Source organism: Anas platyrhynchos, chromosome 9, assembly GCF_047663525.1.
Source record: "Anas platyrhynchos isolate ZD024472 breed Pekin duck chromosome 9, IASCAAS_PekinDuck_T2T, whole genome shotgun sequence".
Lineage (NCBI taxonomy): Eukaryota > Metazoa > Chordata > Aves > Anseriformes > Anatidae > Anas > Anas platyrhynchos.
This window is the reverse complement of record NC_092595.1, coordinates 17226535-17249632: the sequence shown is the minus strand read 5'-3', so window position 1 is coordinate 17249632 and position 23098 is coordinate 17226535. Positions and strand designations below refer to the sequence as shown.

Genomic DNA, 23098 nt, shown 5'->3' with positions numbered 1-23098 from the left:
TTTACATGTATTGGCTGATCCCTGATCTGGCAATGTATGAGCCTTGAATCGTTAAGCAGGATCAATCTATCTAACTCGCGTACATCCAGATGTTTGTTTTGGATGCAATAAGTCAAAGAATAATTTGTACCAATTTAAAATTTATGCAGAGATCCTCAGACAAGATATTCTGGTGTTTCTGACAGCCAGTGGCTGGCTGCATGAGGTCACTCGGTCTTAATGCTGGTGCAGGCAGAACTGTGTATGTACAAACAAAAATGGTAGTAAGACAAACTTGTCACACATTTGGCAAGATGGGATAAATCCTACTGGGTAAATTTGCTGCTTTTCCAGTTCAACACATCATTTCACACAGGTTCTTGTCATGCTGGCACTCCCCTTACCATCTTTCACTGGTTTATTCCTCCTGTTCCAATCTGTCACCTGCCTTAGCGAGTCAAAGAAATAGTCTGCTTCATTCTGACTGATCACCTGGAAGACGACAAGCAACGAAGGGCAGAAAAGGATTAGTAGATTGTATAAAATACTATCTGTGCCTGCATATGCAAGTATTTTCTTTCCCTTTCTACAGCAAGACAGCACAATTACAGCAGGAAAGACAGAGGCAAGGGGAAACAAGTGGAGAAACAGGAGGGCTTACATGATTTCCATTTCATATGGGAAGGTTTATTCCATTTTCTGTTGCTTTTTTCCTTCCAACCTCCTTACTGAAGTCAAGCTGAAGATGCCTACCTTATCCTAGCGATCTCATAATAAAATATTGGCAGATACTGGGTTCTTCTTCTCAGGAACACAGCATATCAGAAACTCCCTGTGCTTGGACTCAGTATTGCTTTTGCCGTGATCAGTCTTCAAACAGTTCCAGAGAGAAGAGACCTCAGCAAATCAGCCTACCCAAACTTCAGGGAAGGCAAGTTTTGAGAAACTAGTGAGCAATGACTGGTGCTGGTCAGCCACTGCTTTCCCTAAGACTAGTGAGTACTGCAGATATACAGTGCATCTCTTGGGCAAAGCCTGAGTTCAGAAAGGTTGAATCCAGCAGCATGCAACATGCAGTTTGCTACCATCCTAGCAGCTGCAAGAAAAGCTATGTCCTCTGCCTTTAGTACCATGTGTGTACCAGTAGACTGAAAGAAACTCTGCATCTCCATCCAGCTTCTTCAGGAGACTCAAGTGTCAAGCGCTAGAATTTCTAGACTAGGTTGTATTCCTTCAGCAAGACAGAAGCAGTAATGACTGGCTCTGTTGCTTCATTTCATATACGGTTGCTTAGGTGGCCTGAGGGAGAAGTAAGAGAGGAAGAGGGAGCCTGGCTACCCTGCTATAGCTGAGAAAAGTTACCTTGTCTGCAATCTTGACAAAGAGGCTGAAGCCTTCCCAGGAGCTCAGCTGTAATTTGGAAGCGATGTTCTGACACAGAGTCCGGATTTTGGTATTTGTTCCCACATCAAATGTCTGTGAGATAACAAGACTTCAGTTACACAGAGGAGAGGAACAAGTAAGAAGGCTGAATATCTTGAAACCTGTTCCTGATTAAATACATCATGGCTGGGAAAATGGTCAAGGCCAGGAAAACAAGTAAGTTCTCACCTCTTCTGTTTCATTGGGGAAGCAAATCTTGTGTGAGATCTTGGTGTTGTTCTGTAAGATGGCCTCAACCTCCACAGGATGAGGTGCCCACTTCCTGGAGCCATTCCTGGAAAACACCACCACCAACATGAGAGAGATCAGTGCTGGTTGTTTTAGGAGTCAGTGTTCCTCCCAAACAACAGATGCCATTTAAAATGCTTAGCTCTGTGACGTGGGGAGGGCTCTAATGGACCTTTGCCCCACTGCAAATTCATTGTATTAGGAGCAAAAACTGAGGAGCTTATTAGCATGTATATTACAAGGCTGTTGTTCTCTGCAAGGAGGCTGTACGAATAAAGCACCTTCCTACCCAGTACCAGCAATCCTTCTGTGTATTCAGCAGCTGTTTTCCTTACTGTTACTGAAGTGTGAAGATAGTGGCCATTTTATTTTAACTCTTGCATCAGCTAAAAAAATTTGCATACAGATACAAAATGAATATTACAGCTCAGGATACAAGTACTGGAAAAGCTTGGACAGCTGCTCTAAGCATTATGGCTTATCTAAGAACCGGCATGTAATCACTGACTTGTGAGATGCTGAAGCTGCACAGTCCCAACTCATTGAAATTGTATCTCAGAATAGAGCTGTCCTTTAACCAGAGGAACTGGGTCTAGATTAGCTGTCATGCTACTTGGTATGCTTAAAGTGAGGACAAGCCTAGAACGTTACCTTCCAGGGCTGGTCTTTTCCTGTCCCCAGTGGCATAGGGCAGGCTGTTGGGAGATGTTACGTACTGTAGCTTTCTGCACCAAGCTCTTCTCTCACATGGAGACAAGCTCTTATGAAGAGAGCTTAGTCTGACATCCAGCTTTTGTTGTGTAGTTTTGGAAACACTTTTTTTCCCCAATAAAGTAGCAATTGGAGAAGGAAAACCTGACTGTAAACCCAAGTTGAACAGTATGTGTTCTGGTACTGCACAGGCCCTGTATGGAGCGTGGACTCTGTCATCTATTCCTGGCCATGCTGCAATGGGAGGCCACAGGAGACCAAGGATGTGCAGCAGCTGGGCTGGAGGCATAGGGCCATCTTCCCTTGCAACCTCAGCTAGGAATTCATTGCCAAAGAAATATCTGCTTAACACCCATCAGAATGCTGTTTCCCTGGCCAGGAGTCTGGGGATGAAGCAGTAAAGCTTCGTGTTTGTGGAGGAAAAGGTGTACCTAAGTGCTCAGTGGGCTTTCACTCTGTGTAATTGGAGGTCAGTCCTTTGAGCTGTCTACTCTCCTCTTAAAAGCAGGTTACTCATAAGGAGAAAAAATAAGTGTGGGTGCAGGAAAGCAAATGCTCTCAGAAAACACTATTTTGTCTTTGTTTCTCTTCCCCTCCCCCAGACTCCAGATTTGGGGCAGTTTAGCAAAAAGATCTCTCCTCCAAAATAGTCCATTATGCTTTCCTCTCCCTGGTTCACCACTCTAAAGAAGTTCTATACAGCTCACCAGGGCTTAGAGCATGAATAGCATATGATATAGGGAGGCGGGAAATGTTCAGTCTTCTCCATGGAAAGAATAATGAATAGCATTCCTCGCCATGCATTTTTTTCATGCATCTCAAAGGCACATTCATTGTGCAGTGACATTTCCCCAGCAGTGCCAAAACTCATCCACTGCAAGGGGGGCAGCCACTGTGTTAGCAAATTCCTTTCAGTTTGCGTTACTAGACTTTTCTTTTAATTCTTGTAGCTCATCATTGTCTAAGGAGTAGCACTGCCATATGGCCATGTGAAGTGGCTTCCACTCCCAGCAACATAGAAATGATGGCCCTTGCATTGCTCCGAATTGCACCCATCATGCAGAGCTACAGAGCTTGGGAAGCACCACGGGCTGGACGTGCCGTGGTGTGAACAACCATTGAAGTCTCAGGGCTTGGTTTATTTGTGTTTCTTCGAAGAAAAGAAACTGACTGTATTGATCTTCTTTCCCCAGCAGGGATCTGCCCATGGATAGCCCAGCTCTGGGAATTGAGTGATTATGTGTAATGCTCAACTTTTTTGAAATGTTGCTAACACTGAAAGAAAGGAGTGAAACTGTGACATGGACCTCTCTTAGTGGTTCAGAGTCCCTAGGGCAATGAAAAGCAATGACCATTTCAAAGAAAAAGATGTACAGAGAGAAAGGAAAGTATGAGTATTGCTGTTTTGGTCCATGTGATTTTCTGGCACCCGATTCATGATGTTTGAACATTTGGGGTTGGCTATATCTAGGACTGTGTACCTCATCACTGTCTGAATCCTCCGACTGCACTCCATGGCCAGTGGCTCTTTCTTACGTGTCTCCACGAACTTCTGGGCATGTTTTAGCAGTGACTTGCTGGGTGGGAACAGGCCGGTGCAGAGCCAAAGAAGCTGCCAGCCCTTGGTCACACTGTACCTGTGAACACAAAGCAAATGGTTCTGCTGGAGCTGCACGTAATTCTTCCTTTGAGCACACACCAGCTTTAGGGAAGAGAAACACACTCCCATCATGGCACATGGTGGCATTCAGCAGAGAGCTGCAAATCAACAGAGCCTCCGCACGGGAGCTGACAGCCATTCTCTGTGCAACAACCACAGCCCGAATGTGAAGGTAATGCTAAATCCTGGCTGATAAGTATTGTAGCAGTTGCAAATCTCATGAATAAATACAAGCTCCAGTTTAACAGTCATCTTGGCAGCAGTGACCTTGGTGCTATTCCCTGCGAAAACCACTGTCAATTTACTGTTCAAGCTCACAGTTGTTTGGATTGTGTTTTATCAAGCGTTTTTATTCACCTGCCCTCTGTGCTGGGCAGCTTTTTCCAGAACACAAGCACTTTGCTTGCAATTCACTTTCCCTTACATGTGTTCCTCTTCTGAAAAATGAGCAAGCAGGTGACATCGTGTAGTGAGGTAGTTACAGCTCTTAAAAATGACAGTTCCTCCAGCCTCTGGGTCTGTGAAATTTGCCAGCCAAAGTTCTTCTGGCATCTCACCCTAATCAGTAAGACTCTGTAGGTGGTCAGTGATTCTGCTTTCAAAGCCAGGAGCAGAACACACTTCATCTGTGTCCCAGGGATTGCTCCAAAATGCTAAGTGGTGTTGCTTGGGAAAGCCAGTAGGTCTGTCTCTAAATTGGCATCAGGACTCTGCAGAATAAAGAGGTCCTGGCTTCTTTATTCCCATTTACTTTTCCAGTTTTGCAGGTGAAGAAACACGATTTTAATCCCATTTATACTCTATAGATCAGTGGTGTTTGTGTCTGTTTGAGAGCAGGACATTGTCCACAGGACAGGAGTCTGGGAAGGATAAGATTTGTTGCTGTGGCTGTTCTAAAGAAAATATATGGAAATAACCACTTTTCAAGCATTTTCTCCACCTCTCAAAAAAAACACTGAATGACCCACAGGACTGAATTGGTAGAGTATAGCAGGAATGGCACTGGCACCATGGTTACAGACTGTGCATTAAATATCCTGTAAGATTTACTGCATGCAAGGAGATTTACCATTTAATAGTTACACTCATGGTAAGAGTTCCACTATGTAATATAAATATAATATGAGTACAGTCCCACTATACTAATTTGTACAGTAAGAAAAAAGACACAAATAAATAGAGGCTCCTTCTCTAACTTTTGCAGTGTCACAATGCAGCCAGAAATTGACAAACCATTCTTTTAATAATTAGAATTGTTTTATTAATATCTTAAGGTTCTTTTTGCGATTCAACTCCTCTGAAAGTAGGTCAAATTAGTATTTTATAGGTTGGGAAGCAAAACACCAACCTGTTTCTGAGACTTACCTGTGTGTAGGGGCTCTTGTGTAACTATGTGTTCGGCAAGCCAGTTGTGTAAGCTAATTAATGTAACTATTCAGAAGGATTCACTGGTGGTAAATAAAACTTAGTGTGAACTACATGCTTGTAAAAGGGAAATACTGTCATTGGGAAGCTTAAAACAAATGGAGGGCTGGCAGAACAGTCATTGAAAGCATCCAAGAACCCTCTGCAATATCATGTTTTCTCCACAGGCTGCATTAGGACAAAAAAAGGCTTCAGTAACACCTTTCTGGCCATAGTGCACAGAGATGAACAATGAATGCTGATGGGAGCAGCTGAAGGGAGATGAATAATGGTCCCACTCCATGGCCTAGCAGTGCCAGTCAGTGGTTCTGAGTGCTCTGAAAAGGTGAGCCCCAGAGAGGGTAGCAGCCCATTTGCATACCCTTCTGTCTGTCCCCACCCTACCACAGGTGTAGCAGAGTTTCCTGATCACCACCTGCACTTAAGAACCCTGGGGCCTATAGAAGCAGGCTGTTTGAACTTTGGTGAGTACCTGTTTCTGTTCTCAGTCAGCTGCTTCATGATCTGACAGTAAATTTCATCCCGCAGGACCTCTTCCTGAATAGCTGCCACGAATATCTGGTCAGTGACTTCCACAGAAGAGTGTGCCTGTTTTGATGGGTAGTCCCCCATGAATTTCATGATGGGTAAATGCTCTGTTAAGGACAAAAGCAGGTCATTTTTGAAAGATAAATGGGAAGTCTTACTTGGATCCTAATATGTTAAGCTACTCTGCTGAGGTGTGAGTGGGAAATACTGAGAGGAAGGTCTGGAATATATTCTGTGATCGTCCCCTTTCCTTGAGCAGCAGTTACTGCTTGTTCTGGGTATATATAGTAAATCCCACTCACCCCTATAGCCCCGTTCTCAGTTAAGTAGGTTGTCACCAGTTGTGGAGTATTGGGAGGAATAGAAACTCTGTAGACAAGGGAAAAATGTTAAGTCATGGAGAGCTGACTTAATTCAAACACACCATCCCTCCTCTGATTAATGTAAGTGAACCACAAGTAATGTGGATGTGGTATTATCTCAGTGGAGGTGAGTTTAGTGGAAGCAGCTCTTTCCACCAAGAGTTCTCGAGTCCCAAAAAGAAAAGTGAAAGGATATCAATGAAGGCCTGACAAGCCAGGTCCCGAAGATCAGGGTCTGTGCATGCTTTCTTCAGCAAGGGCTGCTTTAAGGGTTCCTTAGAGTGTGCCCACAGCTGATTGCGTCCACGAGATTTCTGGAGAACAGCTTTGCTAATGGATTCCTTCTCAGGAGTCCTGAATGAAGACAAGTGCAGGCAACACAAAATTACTGGATCAGTATTGCTGTGAACATAGATGATGATCAAAAAGAGAGATCTCTATGAATTCTTTCCCAAGACAGTGTTTTCATATTTGCTTTGATTATGCAGGTCAGCAAAAAGCAGGAAAATGTAGCTTCTTTAAGATCCAGAAAGGAGGATGGTGCAAAAAGAAGTTTTTCTCCCTCAGATGTTGTGTAAATGGTAAGTTCTAGCTAGTGTGTACTGAAGAATGGATGAGAAGTAAGCACAGGGCCTGCTGGAAAGAAAATAAAAAGTTCCAGCTGGGATTCTTCTACCTGTCCCTCTGTATTTCTGCAGACAAAAGATAGAAGCAGGCCATATGACAGAATCTCTGTATGTCCAAAGTTACACTTCATTACAGGGAACAAGGAGAAGAAACCCAGTCAGGATCTGATTACATCCTAGTTGTTCTTCAGTGATCCTTAAGCCTAGAACTTTCCTAGGGCCCATGCTGCACAGGGAGCTTCACCTGAAGTGTTCATAGGAGAATTCCTCCAGGGTGTAAGGCTTCACTTTGAGATCCTCTTCATCAGGCTGATCCATGTAGGAGTTCTGTGAAGCTGTCCTCCTCTGGTCTGGAGACATCATCAGCAAACTCTGAAAGGACACATGTACAGATGTCACATGGACAGGTCTCTGCACAGCTTGTCAAGTGTTACTCAGCATATATTTGCAGATGGTATATACTAAGCTTGGGTACTGTATGCTGTAGGAGATCTTCTGTCTCCTCAGCAGCATCTACAAAGGCTCAGGAAAGACTTGGGAGTAGGAGACTCAGGGAAGTGACTTCCAGAGTCCCAGCAAAAGTAACCATCATAATGTGAGGAATTATGGAGAGCATAATGCGTATTAAAATTGCACCTACTTAACACTGGTGTGGGGCTTTTTGCCCACTTCTTCAGTTTATAACTTGTTAGCACAGTAGCCAATATGCTGAGTCTCCAAAACTGAAGAAAAAATTGTTAACAAACAGTGATCAATGGGAAACCTTGTGTTGAATCCCTGGAAGATCATGTTCTTTTAAAGCACCCTGCTGTACTTTGCAGGAAAGCTTTTCTGCAAGAAAATTCAACTGCACACTTATTAATTGCTACAAGTTCCATGTACTGAACCCTCTATTAGTGAATGTACTATTATTTTGAAGGTCATTGCTTTTGTGTAAATGCAGTCTTCTTAGAGTTTGGGCTAGGTTTAGTTTTGTTTTCAGAGATGACAGAATAAAATGCTTTGTTTCATTGGAAGATACAGAACTTGTCTGAATTCAAAAGAATGATTAATTTCCATTTATAAATTTAATCCTATTTAACACTTATCTTCCAGTCTCTTGAAAGACTGTACAGCTTTCTTACCAGCACTTGACTAGAGGGTTTTGTGAGAGAAGGAACAATGTAGATCTCTTCCAAAAATACATTCCCTGTTTTGCCTGTCCTTTCATTCTGGGCATAAATCCAACCAGAGCTTGCATCTAGTCTTTTATCCTCAGTCAAGATTAGCAAGTCTCCTTTCTTGAAGGACAGGATGGCAGGATCTTCTGAAAAAACAGAATAAGGGAGTACTGTTCAGGCTTGACAATCCAAGAAATGTAAAGGCATTTCAACATGAAAGACAAGGGAATTGTATTTTGAAGGTCTGAATTCAATTAGCAACAGAAAGTGATTTGTGTAAATACAGTTAATCGTCCAATAACACTTCATAGAAATCACTTAAATTTTCTCTGCCAGACTGATTTTGGTTCCAGTGAAGGCAAAAGTAGAACTCCATCTGAATCAAATGGATACAGAATTTCTGTCTAGAGCTGGCAGTAGAGTATGGAAAGAAATTCCAGTTTACCACCTGTGAAAGTTTTCTGGAAAGTATTTCCAGGGAACCCAACTCCAGATACCTACTATAAGCAGGCTGAGTTGTTGGCCACCTATCTAAACAAAATATACACGAAAGTAGACTAATCTGTAAGTGAAGGTCTTGAATCACCTTGCCTTACACTTGGCATAACTGTGCTGATCACTGTGCGTTCATCCTGGAGCAGAACAAGTCTTGCTCAAGTTCTCCCACTTCTCTGAGCTCTTCCAAAGAAGTGCTGTGGGTTCTCTCAAGGTTTCTTCCCTACTCTGTTGAAAAGTTCTAAAGCTTACCTTGGGGTCTTTTCTCATTCATTGCCACAGCAAATCGTGATCTCTTCTTTAGTCCTTCCAGAAACATGACCACCAGTTCAGCAATGACAATGCTGTTTACAGATGTCAGAACAAACTCCTCGGCACGAAGTGTGATGAGAGTGCAACTCTGTCCAAACGATTTCACTGCCCTATGTATTATTGAATAGTTAGTTACCAGAGTGTCTGGAAAACTTACAGAGCCATCTGCAATCACAGCCAAGGAACCTACACCTCCTTGTAGTAGACAACTGCCTTAGAGTGAGCATTGGTAGATCCTAATTTGTCTTCTTGTGATTTGGTAGGTCTGAAGAACTGACATGCTTCAGGTTCTTTGGACTCCAGTATATTATGTACAAAAATGCTTCAGTATAGATAGCAGAACACCTTTCTTTTGGATTAACTGGGCAACTAATTAAATATGTTTTCATCCTCGCAGAGGTATTCTTTTTGTATGTAAGACCCTAAGCTCTAAATGATCTGATGCAAGGATGTGTGCCCTGAGTGAGCCAATGATTACACCTTTTTTCTCTAAGCTATTCTGTTCGGCTCCATCACACTTGAGAATTATAGGAACTCCCCACATGTACAGCTGTTGATGGCTTAACTGTGCTATTTGGGTCATTCTTGTCTCACACATCTGTGGTTCCTTACACCTTTCCAGTTGAGCAGTGTCCTTCCACTGATCAGGAAGATTTGGCCATTTCAGTATTTCCTTTACAAGCTGCTAGAATGTGTCCTTTTTTTTTCCCAGACTTAGGCTAAACCACCATTCCAGGCTCAGATCAAATCACTTAGGGGGACGGCAGAGAAAGTACACCTCCCTCCTACATGGAGACCCCTTTCTGAAGGTGGGCAGGGCTGCCTTCTTCAGATCTTGTATTTCTGTGCACTCACCGATTGGTGTGGATGCCAGTTATCTCTGGGAAGGTCAGATCAAGGATCTGCTTTTCTGACTCATCCAAGAAGCAGATACCTTTCCAATTTACAGCAAGTATAAAGTGGTTCTTGGGCAAGCTGGGACCTGGAAATGCAGAGAAAACTACTCAATGCTATACAAGTCCTTCTCTGTTGATTTTATAGTTGTCCTCTACTCCTAGGCTCAAGACATTACCTGAAAACTTAGTGACTTCAAAGAATCTGGAAAAAAGCAAAGGCCACTGAAAGCGAGCAAAATCTACAAGCTGTTCTTTCACAGTCTGACGGGAAAGACGATCCTGCGTGTATGGGGCCTGCAATAGAAAAAGGCAAATTTTTCTCAGTAAATTCTGAGTTACATAATCTGCAGACAATAAAGAGCAAGTTCATTCCACAGGTTCCCAACAGCCCTTTGCTATCATTGATGTCAAGAGTACCTGGTGAAATTCAAAAAGGGAACAGTCTCCAGGGGACCAAGCCACAAGCAGCTAAGGCTGCCCATGGGCACGTGGATTTCAGGTTTCCCTCAAAACCCCACTGATGGGTTAAAAGTATAACACGTTCTGGGTGCCATGAAAATTACTCAGGTAACCTATTTGCAGACCAAAATTATTCTCCATCCAGTGCCCATTCTGACTCAAATGTCAGATGGGAAATAACCTTAAAAAAGAGATTTAACTGTACTTTGTTCTGGCTCCCTGTTGAGCCCTATATGTAAGAATGAGTGGAAAGATTCTCCTCTCTCCCAGTCCTAACTATTTAGGATAGACAAACAGATGTTTTTCCTTCTTCCCTCAATAGAATAGAAATGATGAAAGATGCAGAAGCTGGTGCTTGAGAGTAGTTACCCAGAAGTGCCAGACAAACCTCTTACCTTAGCATGTGCGTAGGTTATAAGGCTCACCCACTTTTCCAGGGGCTTGGACTTTAGCTGTTTCACTGGGATGCAGTCATGGAGCGCTTTCTGCACAAGTTCATTGTGGATAGAATCTCCAAACTGGATGTAACAATATTTTGCACCGATCTCCACCAAATCCTCCTCCTGAAATAATTAATTCATTAAAAGAGGCCTAGAAAAATGTCACAAAGTCCAGCTAGCTTTGTTCAGCCTTGAAGGCACTTTAGGAACTGTTTTTTTCCCCCACCTTTTTCTGGATAACTCTTGGCAGCCATACAGCATAAGGAGAGATTAACTTCATACAATCATAGCATCAAAGAGATTATTAACAAAGATATTTCAAAGGGACACAAATTGTTCCTCTGAACATGCCTCCAGTTGCCACATGAACTGAGCTACAAAAAAAAATCTATTACAGCGGCCAGCGTGACAGCTGGCATAATCACCTTGACAAGAATTGTCCATTAGACGGAAAGAGTTGTTCACAGCCATTAGAAATTTTGTTCATCCTCTCGCTTTCTAATGTTCGTTCAGTTTTGTCTCTTTAGGAGGATGAACAAGGAGACCCACCTTCTCACAACGATATTCTCCAAACCGGATGCCACGAATGACTTGATGGTAAATGAGATCTGTGCTGATGGGATCCTCCTGGGAGTTGTGCCAGGGGGTGAAGATTTCCTTCCTAAAGTAAAGCCTCCAAGGTGCATTGCGTTCATGCGTGCCCTTCTCCTTTGCTAGCTGCTCACATTGAGAGATGGCATCTAGGACATGATCTCGTCCCCCACCCAGTGACCAGACCTAGAAGAAAGGGACACTGCATTTACTGGCATATCTACTTTGCATCTGAACAAAGGACAACAAGCCCAAACCTCCTTGGTCTCCTGACAGAAAAAAAAAAAGACGAAAATCTCTGAAAAGGTAAGCAGATGGATGTGCAAGTTACACTTTGGCAAGTGTGTATTTTTAAGTGCAGGGATGGTATTGGAAAATATAAGGTAGAAGATGAGATGAGACAGCTCTGCAAGGTTTGCAATCTTCTGTTTGTCTCCTTGTACTTCTGCTTATCCCTTGTATATTCCCTTAAATGTGCATGTAAGTGTTTCTGTAATCTAAACAAACGTGCCATCTCTGAAATATTTTTTTTTGCAATTGGTACCTAACTCTGAGCACCAAGATATCATCCTGTTGTGTATATCTGTTCCCCAGTATTACTGTTAAAAGAGAGAGAGAGAGGGAAAAACAAAACAAAATGGAGGCTAAAATGCCATCATGTGAGCTAACAGTAGCAGCCCTGCTGCAAAGCTGGTGGCTTTCAATGTATGCACCACGTGGTAGGGACTGTATCAGCAGCACCATATGTAACACAAGACAAGAAGGTTGTGTGCAGCAGCGCAGGTAGGAAATACATGTAGGCCTTTAAACAGGGCACCCTAGTATATGACCTGCTAGTTTGACCCCATTCCAGCAGTTCTGCAGTGCTGCATGCACAGCCAGCTGTCGGTGGGATCCCAGAACTGGGGGAGACCATAGTGCTGCACTGCCCTGGTATTCAGCTGGTGTCCAGAACCGATTTAATTCAAGCGCTAGGATGGGGACAGAAATGCTTTCAGAAGTCACAGGGATTCCATGCAGCTGTAACTCCACGGAAAGAGAAGGCAGCTCCAGTTCTAGTTTTCTACACCTTACCTTATCAAACACAGCAATGTAGAGTGAAAAACCAAACACATCCTTCAGTTTGGTTTTATCTGCTATGAACTGACAGATCTCTTTGGCAATGGAAGCAGAGTCTGCAGGGACAGTGATGCTTTGGCCGTTCATCAGGGTGACATTAAACACAATTGGTTTCTTCTGCTTTGTTGCCTGTAAGTCAGATGTAAAGGAGAGAAATAAATTATGTGCAAACCTTATTTTTCCATAGAAACTGAAGAAGGCATTTAGATTTAAGAGCTCCGCACTCTGTACACCCTAGTCAACAATCTAAGTAAACCTTGAAAGCCCACCCAGTTTCTTCAATGCATAGTGAGTTTTAAATATAAACGACCTCTCTGGAACAGCACTGGAATCAAGTTCACAGCTCAGGGGAGCTGATCATTGCATATCAGCGTGGATTGATAGACTTTTCCTGAGTCCTTTTTAGCACGTTGACTTTTAGGTGCAGCCTTATCTGCATCAGTGGACAGATAGCCTGCAGCAAGCATTTTGCCCAGGAAGATGCATGTTAGGCAGCGGAGTCACTCAGGTTTAGGAAGAACTTAAACAGGCATCTTCATTTACGGTTTATGTGACTTCTAATTTTTAGGCTGACATTTAAAGGAAGGGGGTGGGCAATGTAACAGTATCATATGCACTTCTGCCCTCCATTTTAAAAGCACAAGCCCCACTCAGTTCTTTCCAAAAATATGTAGAGCTTCCCTCAGTAGATGGTTCTGGCCTGTAGCTCCTGAGTGGATGGAGGTATCTCGCTGCAAATCACGTGGTGTAGCTCTAACTTACATTCTCCAGTGGATTTAGGTTAATGGAACAGCTAGAAAACCCATAAGAAACCTTAAGAAGCTATACAGACTAAGGCAGTTGGTCTTCAAACCCCTTGCACAATTCATTTCCACTACTGGACTTAGGAAGATCTGTTTGCGCAGATTAGTAAATGCAGTCCAGCATAAAATGACACAGTTCAATATAACTAAGCAAAAAGAGATGCTACCTGAAGTTCCAGCCAGCTTGGAGGTTCAGTCCTTGCTCCATTGACATAGGTACGTCTCAGACGTTCAGCACAATATGGTGCGTAGCCTGAGGGCCCCTTGTGGATGAAATTCAGCAGGTACTGTATGCACAAAGCATAGGAAAGAATTAGGAAACACTAATGGCCATAAAACACTAGAAACCCTCTTTAGCTGATAGAATATATTAGAATGATGAAGGCTACCTGCATTCTGCAAGCTTTTAGACTGAAAAGGAAGGCTTGTGTCAGTATACGTCTATTGATTATGTTTAACTGTACCAGAAATACTAGGCAATTGAGAGTGTTTATTCCTATGCTTATGCTACAGACAAGGGTTAGTGTTTCCAACTGAAGAGCCTGAGGTCTTGTGACATTCTGTATGAAGAGGGCTAATGGCATGTTAGGGCTGCTGATTATGGTTACTCTTAGTTTTATTAAGTTCTCTGATAATATAAATGGTTGAAGTCCATGATTAACGGAAGAGAAGGATTGGAGGAACTGAGCTTTTGGAGTTGTAGGGCTCAATTACCTTGGATGATGTGGTATAAACGTGGATTTATACCACCAAGCAAGTATTTACATACTTGACTTGTATTTATTGCAAGCTTGGGTCTACGGCTTGTGTCTGTTTTTAGTAAATAGTGACCACTTGGCAGCATATATGAGTAATCATTTGAGCAAGAGTATCAAATAAAGGCTGAAGATTCAGGGATATCTATGGATTGTGTATGCCTCTAATACTTAGAAGGAAAGCCAATGTCAAGTTGAAGCCACAGTTTGTTTTTGTGTGGTGAGGTGGATTTATCAATCTAAATTTAGAAATTAATGTATTTTTAAAAATGATGAAAGAGTCCAAATCTATTGGATTTTATGGGGCTTGGAGATGTAGGGTAAGAACTGGTGAAATATAGGGGGTGATCTTACACAGGACTCCTGAGTATACTTAATGACTTGGATCGTAACTGAAGATAGGTTTTAAATGCTGGAAAAGCAGGAGTGGAGAGGGTAAAATCTGCCGGATTCTTTGGAGATTAAAGATCTAAAATGAAGGCTGGATCAACAACAGTATCTGACTCGTATGGCATGTCAAGAAAAATAGTTTAACGTGAATACAGTAATAACTTCTTTAAATTACAAGGTAAGCATATGAGATGAGATTGTTTCTGCAAAAATCACAGTGCCAACTGCTATGGCAGCCAAACAATTTACATGACTATTTGTATCAAAAAACTACCATACAAAAGAAATGAGATCAGCTGAGGCATTTAAGCTGCTATAGGAGAAGTGAACAATGTACCTTCAAAAATGTTTCTGAAGGAGGAAAGCAACCAAGGCAAAGTGACAGAAGTATCCAGCCTCGAGCATAGCTGTTCCTGTTGCTGTTTTCAGATAGTTGTTTGCAAATCTGGCAATAAATCTCGTCTCTGTAATAAAACATGTGAAAGCAACAGATAATGATGATTAACAGTCTTTGGCTACATTTCCATCACAAGCTTGGCATAATGAAGTAGATCTGAGCTAGATTTAACTACGTTAACTAGGATACCACCTGCAGTGTGTGACAGTAAATTACTGTGTTGTTGCTTTGGTAGAAAAAAGGCTCAAAATAAGCCTACTGTCCTTTGAAACCCCTTGTTACTCATGCAGTTCAAGTGCAGTTTCCATGCTGGAATACCTCCCATGATAAGCTGGGGGGCTGTGCAAGAAAACGAGCTCCTGGTTTATCCAGATGCAAAATGGCCTTGCTGTCTACTCTGTGTGAAACTTGCTCTAAGCTCTCCACAGTACGTGGCTTTTTTCTCATGGCTCTTGTTTGTCAGATCATATGTAGATTTTGAAATAAGAGGGGGAGAGGGAGGGATATCCTTCTTAATTTTACATTTTTAGAAAACTTGGAGCAAATGGTGTGAGGCCTCAGACAGTAACAGAGAAAAGGGTGCTTCAGAGTAAGCTTCTGAAAACGCAAGTTGCCTGAAGCAAGGATGTATGGGAAACAGATGCAAAAAGCTGCATACAAATAAAACTCATTTTAAGTTTTCTCTTGGAACACACATTTGATGAGTTTGATGTGGGAAGATGCAAGGCAGATGAAGTTTTTGCTCACAGGTAGCACATATGATGAAAAGCAGACTGAGGGAGCAGATGGCTTGTGGCCGTTATGATACATTGATTGAAGGCAATTTTTGCCAGATGGGGATCTGCTTCTGGGAGCATTTTGACTGAAACAAAACACTGAGGTAGAGAGGAATGCAACCTATGGCTGAGGCCAAGGCAGGGCCTCTGCCTAGGTACATTGTAACAGAAGTGTGTTGCATAAGCTAAAACAGGCTAAAATGGAAGAGAGAATCACAAGGTTCAGACAGAAACAACCAGACTGTCTCATCCTCACACCATGCTTAGGCTAATGCCCAGCCTCATGTTGCTTGTGAGCAGAATTCCCTGTTTAGTGTCTGAGTTGCTCAGGAAACCAGCCAGTCTTTGATTTGAGTACATTGCTAGAGGCCCAGAAACATGCCATTGAGAAACTGAGGTTATGAGCATGTCTTACACCTAGTGTTCATAAACCCCTTATTTCTTACTCTCTCTTAGGTTTTCTTTTTCCTCATACGAGGGCGTGCATGTATTATTGGTTTACAGCACTGAGCTCTGCTCCATTACGTACCCAAGAGAGATTCAGAAAGCCACACGTGGAGGCAGCTGACCTAAACCGTGAGAAAGGTGAACCATCTGCTGAAGAGGTGCTTGGCCTGGAGTCTCAGTTGTATGCGTCTAGCTTGGACTTTCAGTCAGGAACCCCGAGAGGTGAAAGTGGGACATTTCCAATATAAGGAAAACGTCTCAAGGATTTAGGAAAGGGGATTTCCCTGATGTAATGGGTCCCTGATCCTAGAAAGGAGAGGTGCAAGTTTCCTACCTGATGGCAGGGCGCAGAATTGCATTGCCAATGATGAAGTGCACTTTTTCTAAGTTAGACATAGGTCTTTCAGAGATCGAGGTGTCCTCCTGGAAACCCTCTTCTCCACTTCTCAGCTGGTCTGTCACCTGAAAGAAGCCAACCAGAACTCCTGAGTGCTCTAGAAATCTTCCTTCTTACCAGGCAACTCTCCCAGAAATGAGAGACATTCCTTCTCAGTCTTTCTGGCTAAATCTTTTCCTACTCAGTGAAAAAGTGGTTAGGACCAGATCATATTTCCCCCCTCCTCACAAACTAAGTCATAAAATGCAGTATTACAGTGCTGTTATTACTGGCTAGGTAAATGTTATTGTACTGTCTTGTACAGCCCTAAGCACATGGTGGTTCTCGTTCCGCACAGGACTTTAGGCAAACTGTTCTGTAATAGCAACAGTTCCCAATAATAAATTGTTCACTGTGTTCAGGAGTCACTCTCCAGCAGGAAGGGATGAAGGGAATCTGCCAGATAATGAGTGATGTTAGTGTACATGGGGATAATTTCAAAAGAAGGATAATAATGCACCAGGTATCCCATAAACACAGCTGACCTTGCTTGGCAAGGGAATGAGTTCCCAGCCAGGACGCTGCTGTCACACATTTGTCAGACAGGGGTCCAGACAAAGAGACTTAGGGGAAGCCATTTATTTCCAGCTCTTACCTTCCCTGTCAACTTGGAGGACCGTTTCAGCTTCAGGGAAGAGATACCCTTGGAAATCTTGTTATCCTTTCTGCTTTCTCTCTGCAACACACAGTACCATTATAGGAAATTACTTTAATGCACAGCAAGAACTAATCATTAGGAAAGGAAAGATGATCAAATAGAGATGTTTTTGTTTTGTCCTCTCTTGCCAGAAGGAGCTGCTGTGTCCTAGGACTGACAGGGGCCCTTTTGCACTTCTAGTATTTCAAGACCTGTAGCATGCAAAGGTTCGTTTGCTTTTCTCAGTCTTGGTAGAACATCAGAGCAACCAAGGAAAGCATATGAAAATACAAACATAGCCTCATAGCTCATCTTACCATGCCTGGGCTGTCGCTCTTGAACTGGACCTGGTTTTTCCTGCCAAGTGTGTCATATATCTGTGTCATCACGGAACTGTTCTTGGTGACGTTCCTGGCAAACATTGCTGGCTCTGGCAGGTCCCCCATGAATCTCAGGATAATTACCCAAACAACTAGAGAAGCCTGCAGTGACAGGAAGCAGAGTCAGACACTGTCAAGAGAATTAAAGGCTTCGTGCCATTTCTTCCTCTTTAGATTAGACCACTTTCTTCTTTTACCCAGACAAGCTGTTAAAATCCCGTCTCTCCCACTATTTACACCTAAAGTTTACTTTCGCGTCATACCACATGTGAGCAACATTCTTGACACTCTCAGGAAGTGGGTGCAGTTCTAGTGGGATTATCAGATTTGCTCTGTGGTTGCTGAACCCTCACCATTCCCGTTACTGGCACTTTGCATGTGCACTGCAGCCAGAGTGGAACAGAGAAACTGTCACTGCACTCTGCATTTACCCACCTGGGTGGACAGCAATGCAGTGAGCTCTTCTAGAAGCCTGACACCCAGAACTAGGAAGCCAAATAATAGCAAAGTTTTTGCAGCACGGGATCCTCCATTCTACAAAGCTGCTTAGCATCAAGAAAAACTCCCCTCCTCCACCCCCCTATGGTTCAACAGGAAAATCTGGTGCACAGGCCTCCTGTCCACTTCTGTCACAGACCAGCAACCCTAGCAAGAGATGGGTGAGCCCTGATGCTTTCCTCTCCCCAGTCCACTTTTACCCCCAGTGGGTATCTGGAGAAGTCAAAATAAGCCTCGGTGTTCTCTCTGTTGGCAAACTAAAGGTGAACAGATATCTTGTGCTGGGGAGGTATCCGTGTGAAACGCCTGCCTGCAAAGCACCACAAAATGCTGATGGAAACTACTATTTTCATACAAGTGCTTAGGGGTATTTGCTTGACTCTAAAGACTCTGGTTCCTAGGGCTGTGCCTGAGGCAGGGGGAACAGGTTCACCGACACGCAGGAACAAGATACCAGGACGTTGTCTTTATCATCATGGTAAAGTAGCGGGTGTCGCAGTGGTCTCCGGATATGTGTATGTGTAGACGACCCCTGAAAATAAGTAGCGGCAAATTTGGGGAAGGTGTACTCCTCCAAGCCATCTGTTTCCTCTTCTAGCTCCACACTCATGGGAATTGTGTCCAGGTCCACCTCTTCCAGCTTATGGGGCTTTGTTTCTAAGTCCTGTGCAGAACATGAGGAAGAAATGTGTTTTCCTTTCCTCTAACCTGATATTCTTATTATATGTTATTTATTTATTTTATTTCCCTTTTCTTTCTTCTATTTCTTTTTCTGCTTAGCCATAGGTCCTCCAGAATGTGGCTTTCCAGATAAACCCAAAGCCATTTTCGGCTGATACCAACAGACTGCTGGGACTCGGGGCTTGTTCTGAGATGCATCTATTCTATATGGCCTTCCTGCCCTGGTCTTCAGCTGGCCAAGAATATTGCTGGTTGGAAAATGCAGATACTCTTCTATTACTCATATCCTGCGCTAATCCAGACTATTCTGCTCTCCCTACCCCATTCTATCCTCCACTGTTGTCAGGACTAGTATATCTCAAATTTTGCTTTTCATAAAATGGGGTAATTTAGGTCATAAACTTCCAGCTTGTGTCAGCTGGAAAATCACTAAGAGCAATGGCGACAGAACATATGGTCAGTGCCAAAATGGAGAGAATGGCTCTGTTTGGTGGGGGGCTGTTGGAGGAAAGAAACAAATATGAAGTGGCTTTTGAAGACACACAGTTCTTAAACTGCACATGATCAAAAACTTTTGGGAGCTGATCTCTGAAAGCAGTTCCTGTCTGGATGACTAATTTGGGTGTATCTTCCACTGTACAAAAGTCCATTAAACAGAATTGACAGAAATTCAAAGAAAGCTGATGGATTTACACAGGGAATGAACATGACACATTACCACTCTGCAGCTCCATACCTCAAAGCCCAGGGGAGCCTGTCCTTCTTGGCCTCCAATCATAGAAGGTAAAAACCCAAAAATTTTGTCAACCATCTCTTGGTCACTGATAACCTCATCATTTGCTGGTCTGCTGGCAAAGACATCTGTCCTCCTTTGTCTTTCTTCTTCCTCATTTATTTCCAGAGTAGACAGGTGTTTCTTTAAACATAGAATTTGGTTAAGCATAACTGGAACATCATTCTGATACAAAGAATGGGTGCAAGGATGAAAGGCAATTACAAATGTGCTATGACAGTGAGGTCCAGCTCTGCTAGTGCAATGCTGGAATGTGAGGGCAAATGTTGCTTGTGCTAAGCGGTCACAAAGACATATCTCATCAACAGGGCTTTGCTCTTACAGCTATCCCAATAGACTGCTGGTCTATTAGTAATAATGCACAATTTTGAAGAACTGTATCACTAAAAGAAAAAATAAATCACTTTAGGAAAAACAAAGTATTCCTAATAGTAGAAAAATAATACATGTTATTTAAAATTTTAAAATGTTTTCTGTCAGGAGGCTGTAATAACATTGTGCATGCTTGGCTAAAGTGCCAGCTCATATTGCAAACAGAAACGTGTATGTGTTTACCTTGTCCCATTTCTAAATCATCCTTACAAGTAAGTTTACAACTCTGTGTCTTACTATTCTCTAAAATATAGCAGTATTCAGGTCTTTGAGCAAGTCCACATGTAAACTGGGCAAGCCATCTTGTCAGCCAAACTACGTAGCGTTCAGTGTTCCTTAGTTGACATGCCTACCTCTTCAAACCTGGTAGCTTCTTTTAAAACTCTGTTTTTATACCTCAAAATAAAATATTCCCAAATTAATATCCACATTCAGTGCTATCCAATGGCAACGCTTGCTGGTCACTGACTCTCAGAACCTCATAGAAACAACATGATATTCATGAGGTATCTGGACAGATACGCATACCTCCCTCTTCATCCTTTGCAAAGTTTGGCAAGCAAACACGCCCCTTGCATTGTGCCTGTATAAGACATACCGCTTTCTTCCACGTTCCTATTTTTTGACGTATTAGATAACCACGGCATGCAGCTTGAAACTTGATGACACGAGCCCGGGTTGTTTCATACTGTTTGGCAAGCTGACGGCTCCGGTAGAGGGCCTGCAGGCGTCCAAAACCCAGCATAATCTGTAGGAGGTGGGGAAGAAAAAAAAAGTGATTGGTGTTCAAAGCAAGTGAGACTGGGGTTAAGTTGGGATGAATAGAAGATAACAAAATTCAGTAATTGGATAAAGCCACTGGAAGGGATTCATGGGTTACTGCCATCTATAAAAGAATGCTTTAATTTCTTCTTCCAGTGATACACTTTTGAAACTAGATGAGATAGCGTTCTTTTGAGGAGCTTTTCTATGGAGTGGCTTCAGGCAGTGTCAGCCTGAGATTTTGACAAGGGAAAGAAGAGAGTAGAAATGAAACTGAGTATATTGGGGAAAAAAAAAAAAAAAAGGCAGCATGGAGTTGGGAGAGATAGGTACCTTAATACTGAGAGAAGCAGCAGAAAAGGACAGGGCCAAATGCGGGACAACACCCTGGCTGTTCAGATAGGAATTGTGTTACTTTGATGCAGAATAGAAAATGTTTCTCACTGAAATTGGCAGTTTCTCCTCTCACTCTTTACAAATGGGATGTTCTCTTACATAGTAATAGCAATCTCTCCCATACAAATACACAATATGTGGGCACCTCCAGTACGGTGTAGCTTTCCTTAACCACAAAAGCCACCATCTGTAGAAGTTCAGCTTATTAATTTTTAGAGATCGATACAATGATTTTTTTTCTATTACAGATTCCCAATTTTCCTGTAACAGTTGTGGAAGATCCTTTGCTCACAGCTTGGTAGTGATGCACAAATGCTAGCCCTGGACTCCTGACTAGAAGTGTTGGAACACTTGGGTGCCAGCTTGCTGCAGCCAGGCCTGCCAGAGGTTAGTTGTGTTACTGTTTCACTGGAAAGCAGAAATGTCACAAGTTCAGCAAGCCCTGAGATGCCCCCGAGTCCTCCATGGACCCGGTAAGTCCTGACATTCTGCCTCTTCCCTTTTCATTTGTGAATATCTTCATTCAATCACTTCACTCAATCTTACAAAGCACAGTGTATAAATACACACACACACACACACACACACACACACACACACACTTATATATACACTCTTACCATTCTGAAATTCTTCCGGCAGCAGTAGCCTCGCCAGGCTGCCTGAATGGCTACAGCAGACTTCCTCTGTTTCAGAAACTGCTTCCTAAGCAAACAGACAGGTGAGGTGACAAGCAGTACGTTATTTCTGCTGCTTCATATGATAAGAATAAAGAATAAGTTTTTTTTTTTTTTTTTTTGTTTATGTGTTTTTAATGTTTATGGGATTTCTAGACTCTGATCTCAGGCTTGACTGCTATCTAAGAATGCTAATGTCAGGAAAACTGTTGTTAAACTTACTAGCTCAGATACTAGTAGCTTGCTAGAGCAAGCTTGAAGCACAGCAAGGGCTGTTCTTCTTGCTTCCGAGTAGCCCAATAAAAGTATTATGTTGCAGCACAAAGGTTAGTCTGGTCAGAAACTTTTGTACCATGTGCATCAAAATTATCCTTTCTCAAAGCATTTTGTCTGCTTACACCTTCTCCATGCTGATGCAAATGCCAGAAGAGGCTGTTTTGCCTGACCTTTTCAGGACAAGGGCCTTGGCCAGTTTCACCCAGGCTCAGCTCATCCTGCTAGTGAATCAATCAGTTGAGCTCTCAAAGTGAGAGCTTTCATATTTGGTTTGCTATCCATTTGCTAGTAGAAAGCATGAGACAAAAGTATTACTAATCCACCTTTTTACGTCTGAGCTGACTTTGCCCTTTAATGCTGCAAAAATATTCATAGCAACTGCAGACCAAATTCATTGCTGTAGTAAGAGAGTTCTGGAAGAGCTGAAAAAGCCTTCACATAAAGCAGGGATAACTCTCCCATCTAATGACCACTTGCTTCCCAACTGCCAAGGCTAGGAGCACATCTGAGCAAGAACTTTGTATGGTAAAAGCTGTCACACAGTGGTTGTCAAAGCTTGCACATAGCTCTGATAGTCTAAAAATAAGTCAGGTGAGTTTTTTAGAGAGGGGCAATACTCTTTTAGATAACAGGCAGAGTTGGACAAAAAGGGAGAATTTTATTGGCATTTGTGTCCTGTGTTATAGTTATTGCTTCACCATTGTCAGGAACGTTTTCTAAACCAAACCAGGAGTTAGTCTTATATTATGGTTCTGGCTGAGCAATACAAAATTAATGAAAAAAAATCATGATGTAAAGCATTTTAGCAAGGGTGGCAATTTATCTGACAGTGACTAAATTTTAGTTCTGCAGATATTTCAAACTAAACTAGAATTGTGCATCTTTGTCAAGGAGAAGGACTAGTTAGTTTTCTATCTTTCCTATTCTTTTCTACCTATGTCTTGTATCAAAGAAGCATTCTAAAATAGAAGATCCTACATTCCATGCAGACTTCCTGCTTTCCAGATACCTATCTCTGCTATTCGCTGTAAAGATTAAGTGCAAATCCTGCTTTCAGTCCTTCCCCTACATGCAAGCTGCATGTGCAGCAGTCCTGCATTTTGAAAAGCATCATGATAATAAACTGATAGTACAGATAGAACAAATCTTTGTGTAAAGTCTGCATAGATGCACTGTTACATGATGAGC

At 42.5% G+C, this 23098-nt stretch overlaps 1 protein-coding gene across 1 annotated transcript in view; it reads right to left on the bottom strand.

Annotated features, from left to right (window-relative positions):
- MYO7B (myosin VIIB) overlaps nucleotides 1–23098 on the bottom strand; it is a 48723-nt gene that overhangs the window by 5165 nt on the left and 20460 nt on the right. The window contains exons 20-42 of the mRNA XM_038183890.2: nucleotides 21578–21662; nucleotides 20398–20547; nucleotides 19371–19550; nucleotides 18408–18617; nucleotides 17393–17557; nucleotides 17034–17114; nucleotides 16337–16464; nucleotides 14720–14846; nucleotides 13405–13524; nucleotides 12390–12563; nucleotides 11274–11501; nucleotides 10680–10847; nucleotides 10002–10119; nucleotides 9785–9911; nucleotides 8870–9039; nucleotides 8087–8268; nucleotides 7207–7334; nucleotides 6533–6690; nucleotides 5919–6072; nucleotides 3843–3998; nucleotides 1591–1696; nucleotides 1342–1455; nucleotides 384–471 (exon numbers count right to left, since the gene is read on the bottom strand). Of these exons, the coding sequence (XP_038039818.2) occupies nucleotides 384–471; nucleotides 1342–1455; nucleotides 1591–1696; nucleotides 3843–3998; nucleotides 5919–6072; nucleotides 6533–6690; nucleotides 7207–7334; nucleotides 8087–8268; nucleotides 8870–9039; nucleotides 9785–9911; nucleotides 10002–10119; nucleotides 10680–10847; nucleotides 11274–11501; nucleotides 12390–12563; nucleotides 13405–13524; nucleotides 14720–14846; nucleotides 16337–16464; nucleotides 17034–17114; nucleotides 17393–17557; nucleotides 18408–18617; nucleotides 19371–19550; nucleotides 20398–20547; nucleotides 21578–21662 (3317 nt within the window). The remainder of the gene's footprint in view (nucleotides 1–383; nucleotides 472–1341; nucleotides 1456–1590; nucleotides 1697–3842; nucleotides 3999–5918; nucleotides 6073–6532; nucleotides 6691–7206; nucleotides 7335–8086; nucleotides 8269–8869; nucleotides 9040–9784; nucleotides 9912–10001; nucleotides 10120–10679; nucleotides 10848–11273; nucleotides 11502–12389; nucleotides 12564–13404; nucleotides 13525–14719; nucleotides 14847–16336; nucleotides 16465–17033; nucleotides 17115–17392; nucleotides 17558–18407; nucleotides 18618–19370; nucleotides 19551–20397; nucleotides 20548–21577; nucleotides 21663–23098) is intronic.